This window comes from Vitis vinifera, chromosome 11, assembly GCF_030704535.1.
Source record: "Vitis vinifera cultivar Pinot Noir 40024 chromosome 11, ASM3070453v1".
In the NCBI taxonomy this organism is placed as follows: Eukaryota; Viridiplantae; Streptophyta; class Magnoliopsida; order Vitales; family Vitaceae; genus Vitis; species Vitis vinifera.
In genome coordinates, this window is record NC_081815.1 from 15942744 (window position 1) to 15949642 (window position 6899).

A 6899-nucleotide genomic window follows, 5' to 3' on the forward strand; every position below is an offset into this window, starting at 1 on the left:
CTAATTTGTTTCACATTGCCTATTTATCATATGGACTCTTCAAAGAGACTTGTCAAATGTCAAAATTTTAAACTTCATAAAAGAAGTGTGAATCAGAGACTTCATGAAATATGGTCATTTTTCCCCGCACATCAACTTTGAAAAACATTATGGGAAATGGCCAATTAATTACTTACGACGGTACCTGTGGGTTTCAAACCCCCTGATTATTCCTTCAATTAATCACTCAATCAGTCAATAAACCAAAGACTTGAAGTTAGAAGCTAGCATATGGGCAGTTTCCACATGGTATGAAAGAAGGAAATAGTTTGCAATCTGGGGTCACATGTGTACTTGATTTCCACATGCAAGTTTCCAGAATTGAAAATTATGTGTCAATTTAGCTCAGCCAACCTTCTCAATGAGTGAAATTTCTTAGAAACTCATCTTTATCATTACCACGCTACTTTATCTCATCTACGCATTTGTCCTACGAGATCACACACATCAAAGTATGTTCGGGTTTGTGTATATATATATGCCCCAGGGTTAGGCCAACTTGATCGCAAGGGAATTAAGAGCTTTCCTGGCTAAATAAAGATGATGAACTCTGCTAGTTTCACCGGCAACAAACTTCATCGTCTTTGCACTTGTTCATCTTTCAAACTGGAATGTCTAGGCCGATCAATCTGCTTTCTAGCCTCATCCTTTTATCGTTTCGTAATTCTCCGGTTCAACACTTTCTTGGTTCAGCTTTGTTATTTCCTGTGTCTTTCATTTCAGGGATTCTGGGTCCTCAAGGCTTTGAAGCCGAGGACTCCTTTGAGGCCTAGAAACTTGGATTTGTTCTTCACCTCTGTGTCGGCAGCTACTGTTTCTAGCATGTCCACAGTCGAAATGGAGGTTTTTTCCAACAACCAGCTTCTGATTTTGACTCTTCTAATGTTTGTAGGCGGAGAGATTTTCACTTCGATGGTAGAACTCCAGTTGTGGAGGTCTAAACTTAAGAAACCATTGATAGCAGAAAACCAAGTCAATTCGGTTAGTAACAATAGCAGTGCTCCTCCGGATCCTAGAAATCCTTTTGGTCAATTTGAGTTGCGCGTGGTAACGGTTCCTAGTATGAGTAATTCAACACTAGAAACTGATGAGGTTCAGAGCCAAATTGAGGGCCGAACTAAGTCGTTGTCTAGTGAGTCTCTCAAATACCATTCCATCAAATTTTTAGGCTTTGTGGTGATGGGGTACCTTGTAGTAGTTCATGTCCTTGGAGTCACACTAGTGTCTGCTTACATAGCCCTTGTGTCAAGTGCGAGAGATGTACTAAAGCAAAAGGGCCTCAAGCTCTTCACCTTTTCACTCTTCACCACAGTATCAACTCTTGCAAGTTGCGGTTTTGTCCCGACAAATGAAAACATGATAGTGTTCAGCAAGAACTCAGGCCTGCTTCTTATCATCATTCCTCAGGTCCTTCTCGGGAACACCTTGTTTCCCTCTTGCCTGCGTTTTTCCATATGGACTCTGGGGAAGTTTAAGAAAGTGGAGTCCAATTACCTGTTGATCAGCACAAGGGAGATTGGATTTCTGCACTTGCTTCCTAGTCTCCATTCTACTCTTTTGGTTCCTACTGTTCTGGGCTTCATTCTGATACAGTTCACGTTGTTTTGCTCCATGGAGTGGAATTCAGAAGGGTTGAATGGCCTGAATTCTTATCAGAAAATCATCGGTGCCCTCTTCCAGAGCGTGAATTCAAGGCATACTGGCGAAACAATTGTGGATATCTCAACTCTCTCGCCTGCCATCTTGGTGTTAGTCGTCGTAATGATGTTAGTCTCTTTCAACTCTTTTTTCTTTTTATCTTTCTTTATCCATGATCTCAGAAGTATAGCCTGAAATCAAACACCATAAGTGGCCACCCCCATGTGAATTAAAGGTAAGGTGTGAGGAAATATTGTTCAAATTTGCACATAGAAACCAAGTAAAACGCAAATATTCATCAAAATTGACCATGTTCATGTGGATTAAAAATTGATGATGGTAGGAAATATTATAGAGAAACCTAGCGATTTCGGGGGTTTTCTTCCTGTCCTCATCACACGATATTTAATTCAATCTTACATTCTAGATCATTGACCATTTTCAATACATTTGGCTACCCATCACATTTCTATGCATAAAACAGTAGAATATTTGGAATAAGACCCAGTTAGAGGTCAATTGGGGTCTCTACTTTCAAGGGAGACAATTATTTTAGAAACTCTCCAGAAATGTGATTGATATTTATTATGTACGAAAATATTTTATTTCAACAACTCCATAGTTTATACATATGTTTTGTGTTTCTTCTGCTTCAGAATATTTTTAAGTGTATAAGGTTTTGACTATTCTAACACGAGCTTGATCAATTGAAAATTTTTGCTACAGCCCTTTAGTTTGTTCAAATAAAAAGAGAGAAAAATTAAGCCATGCCCAACATGTGCCTTATCATGGAATCAATTGTAACTATAAGTACTATGAATTATTATGATTCCTTGTGCCAAATTAAGAATAGTTCTAGATGTTAATGGTGGACAGACTTAAATTTTTCTAAAAGAAACGAAGACCAATCATTCATGTATATAACCAGGTCAAGTCAAATGGAGTCAAAAACTAAGATGGGAAAAGAAAAAACAAAAAAGCCAACTAGGTTTTATAGTTCCTATGTTTCATATGTTTTAATATTTTACTAAAGGACGTTTTTAGGGCTTAAAAAAAATAATGAATTGCATCGTGAGAAGTATTTATTGCATTAATATATGTTTTTGCTTCACGAAACTTTATTATATGCATTTAAATAATCAAACCTTTGAGTCAAATATTTAAATTTTTTTTTATATGTATACAAAATCCCATATATAGAAACCTTAAGAGGCATGTTTCTTTGAGAATAGTTTTATGTTCTTTAAAACAAAAAACTATGAAAACAAGTTTGACAACTAAAAATTGTTTTCTATTTTTTATTCTTAAGAACATAAAATATGGTCTTTTCAAATAACATCTTTTAGTTATTTTTATTGTTTTAACTTTTTTTTATTTAAAAAATAATTATACAAACATGTACAATGATTAAAAATAAAATATTAGACATAAAAATTATTTTTAAAACATATTTTAAAATATTGAAAATAAGTTAAAAATATTTTAGGTTTTCAAACTAATTTTTATTTTACAAAACATCGTAAAACAATTTTTGAAAACTGTTTTTGAAAATAATTACCAAATTAACCCTTAGTTATTCTAAAATAACATTTTTTTAAAAAAAATCTATAAGGTACATTTGACAATATGACATTACATGTAACTTTGACATCCCCAAATTACCTTATACATAATAGCAATTTGTTGACCTTTGTAATATATATTTGATTTATTATGAATTTGGATAAGATTTAATTTGCACTGGAATTAATTAATGTTTTAATCCACAGGTACCTTCCTCCTTATACTTCTTTCCTACCCATAAAAGAAATATGCAATGGAGGGAGGAAGAGAAGAAGGGGAAAGATTGTGGAGAATTTAATATTCTCACAACTATCGTACCTGGCCATCTTCATCATCCTTATCTGCATAACGGAGAGGAAAAAGATGAAAGATGATCCTCTCAACTTCACAGTGTTAAATATTGTGATAGAAGTAATCAGGTAAGGCTTTATTATTCCTTTCCTTTTTTCTTTTTCCGGGATTAATAGTTGGGTAGAGTATGTAGTTTTTCATTTCTTGAATATTTATGCATGTAACGCATCTAATATTGTTTACATGGTATATGAAATCACATGATTATACTTATTAATATTTCACAAAAGTAGTGAAAAATGATGTGTGAGTATTAGAACTCATTAAAAAGCCACATATATAGCCAAGGTGTTTCTTCAGAAGCATGAGGTTATCATGGGAGAGTGGCCTATATCTATCCACTCCACTAATTTGTGGTTCATGTATCATCTTCATTATATCAATTCCAACAACATCAATCATTGCTTAAGGGTGCATAATCTATGGAAATCCATCTCTCAATGTCCAACTTTTGGATATGATTTCAATTTTCACCTAGCTGAGAGAACACATGCATTGATCTCGAACATATGTCAGGACAAACAATGTTGGGAACCCCACCAAGGGAGCTTGCAAGACCAGTACTTGTCTTCTTTGAAGAGAATCCAATTCCTAGTGTTTAAGGGTTTTGGGTTTTATTCACTACAAAAGCCTTATGTATGATTATGACTCAAGTATGTAAATATTCCTGTTATCCACCACCTAAAAAACAAAGCAATTTCTCCTTGTTTGCCCTGCATTTGCGTTTGAATCTATATATACTTACATGTTGCAAATGATTTGCAGTGCCTATGGAAATGTTGGGTTTACAGCAGGCTACAGTTGTGAACGGTTGTTGAAACCTGATAGTAGCTGCCAAAGTAAATGGTTTGGATTCTCGGGAAAATGGAGTGATGAGGGGAAAATAATTCTCATTTTTGTCATGTTTTTTGGAAGACTAAAGAAGTTTAATATGGATGGAGGTAGAGCATGGAAGCTCTTGTAAGTTGTAACCGAGGCACAAAGTCTGAGGCTATATTGATCTCATGTAGGATATGAAATGTCAATCCTTAGCTATCTACAATGCATGAAAAGTTGACAACTGCTTAATTTTAACAAAGGAATTGATGAGTACTACGATGGATGAAGAAATGAGAGATTAATCGGACTAGGAAGTTAGTGCAATCTCCTTGTGTTCTTCAATATATAGGTAATTGGACTCCACTCTCTTCACAAATTTCCCCAAAATCCATGTTAAAAACAATCTCCTTCTTAGGAGAATTTGAGGGAAACAAAATTTAGGACTTGACCTATGAGATTCCTCAAACCGATTGTTTCGTTGGGCCATGATGACCAAAAATAGTGAACATGTTGAGGTCTTTTTGATGGTATATGATGTATTGACCGTGAAACAACAAATGTACAACACTGATAAAAATTTGTACAAACTAAACTGAAAACTGCTAAAAAAAAAAAAAAAAGACTAAAAACAAAACGTGAGAACTCATCTAAGAAGCACCATAAGAGGATTAGGTTTATGCTCACGGTCAATCGACTATAAAAAGGACTATAACAAAGTGTCATCATAGGTGGTGCTGATGAAGCTTATGGTCATGACCAGAAGTAATCTTGTGACTATAGATCTATGGCCGAGGAGGACTAACTTCCGCAACTAAAAAGGCTGCACTTCTGACAATAGTATTCTCTTGGCTACGACCAAAAGTGGCACAACAATGTAGACATCAGGTGATACAATAACAAACTCCTTTTGGACTTACTTTTTGTGCTATGCAAATTTTTTATTTATAATAAAAGATTTTTTAGATAACTTCTAACCACATGAATGTTAATATTTATTAATTTATTAACTTTTTCTACATAGTTTCAAGATATGAATAATTAAAATCAAGTGATGTTGTAAAAACACAAAATAATAATTACGTAAAAAAAAAAAAAACACCATATTGTGTCATACATTCTTGTGAATTCAATATAAAAGTATTTGAAATATGCAATTAGTTTTGTATACTCTACTTGAATGATACAATAATCTATACTATCTATAAAAGTATGAGGTGTTTGTCAACTTTTTCTTTCCAAAATTATCCTTAATCACCAAAACAATTTACCCAAAAATCCATTAATTAATATTAATTTAATGTGATTTGTATTCATTTTATGTCTTATAATTTATTATATAACAATTTATCCTTCCATCAATAAAAAAACCCTTAATTTTATTTTCTGGTAAAGTTTTTCCAATATTTTTCTTTTCAGGGCCTAGATTGATATCATTCCTATAACTCGATGGAGATAAAAGTTTGTTGTTTCTCTTGTATAGCTTTTGGTTTTGTTTTTTTTTTATTTTTTATAACTCTTCTTTTCTACCATTACAAGAATTTGAACAAATTTGATAGGTTTTTGCTTTATTAGAGCTCATATTCTTGCTTTAGTTGGGTTTATAAAGTTGAAAATCTTTTAGGTCTTTTGATATATTTTTTTTATTGTTGGTGGGCGTTCGACTTTTTTTTTAAAACCACAAGCTTTGATTTGATTACTTTATATCACAAGGTGTTCTTTGTTTAGTTGTAATAGAAAATAATCTTGAAGTTTGAGTTATTCGATGACAAAGGCAAGTAGAAGGCCATGAAAAATATCTTTAGCCTTCCAATATGATGTTTTTGCTAATTTTACTATAATTTTTGTTTGGTTTATGTGAAAACCAAGGAAATTTAAAAGAAAGAAAAGTAAAATCAAAGTATTTGAATCAAGTTTCATATTTTATTTTCAACCAAAATTTTGCCTTTTCCTTCTTTTTCTATTCTTTCCCATCAAACAAATGGTTTATCGAACTCACAAGAGAAAACTCAGTTCCTAAATGCTTAAAAACTACAAAATTGACATATCCATCTTTAGTGGCTTTTGTATAATTTGTCATAAGAATAAAAATGTTTTAGTAGGAACATCTCCAATCTGCCTCTTAGTAATGCTGGAAATGCAAGATACTTAAGAAGAAGACATTAAATAGATCAACATATTATCTTAAAACTTTGATTAAGAAAAAAGTGCTATCTTTGGGTACTTAGGTATTCAAGGAAAATTACTAAAACTTTTTTTGCATGATGTTTAGATGATAGTAACATGAACATCTATGGCCATGTTACTCCATGGTTGATTGTATTAATAGAGCAATTCTCGTATCATAATTCCCTTAGTTATCACACCTTGATTAACTTCCAAGGCTCCAATGGTAAAAAATAAAAGGTTTCAAGAACCCACATATTTGATTATGAAGTCCTCTGTTTCAATTGACTTTAAAGCCACAAAACCAATAAAATTGTTAGTGACAT

At 32.9% G+C, this 6899-nt stretch overlaps 1 protein-coding gene across 1 annotated transcript; it reads left to right on the forward strand.

Moving 5' to 3' along the window:
- The first annotated feature begins 577 nt into the window (after positions 1 to 577).
- Positions 578 to 4574, forward strand: LOC100243683 (sodium transporter HKT1). The gene is made up of 3 exons (XM_002270264.3): positions 578 to 1805; positions 3447 to 3659; positions 4357 to 4574. Exons 1-3 carry the CDS (start codon positions 580 to 582, stop codon positions 4553 to 4555), a joined length of 1638 nt encoding a protein of 545 aa, XP_002270300.1. The 5' UTR covers positions 578 to 579; the 3' UTR covers positions 4556 to 4574.
- Positions 4575 to 6899: the final 2325 nt, after the last annotated feature.

Coding starts and splice junctions, on each gene's coding strand:
- LOC100243683 (XM_002270264.3), top strand. CDS start 580: ATGATGAACTCTGCTAGTTTCACCGGCAACAAACTTCATCGTCTTTGC. Junction 1,806..3,446: donor GTGTTAGTCGTCGTAATGAT/GTTAGTCTCTTT, acceptor TTTAATCCACAG/GTACCTTCCTCCTTATACTT. Junction 3,660..4,356: donor ATTGTGATAGAAGTAATCAG/GTAAGGCTTTAT, acceptor AATGATTTGCAG/TGCCTATGGAAATGTTGGGT.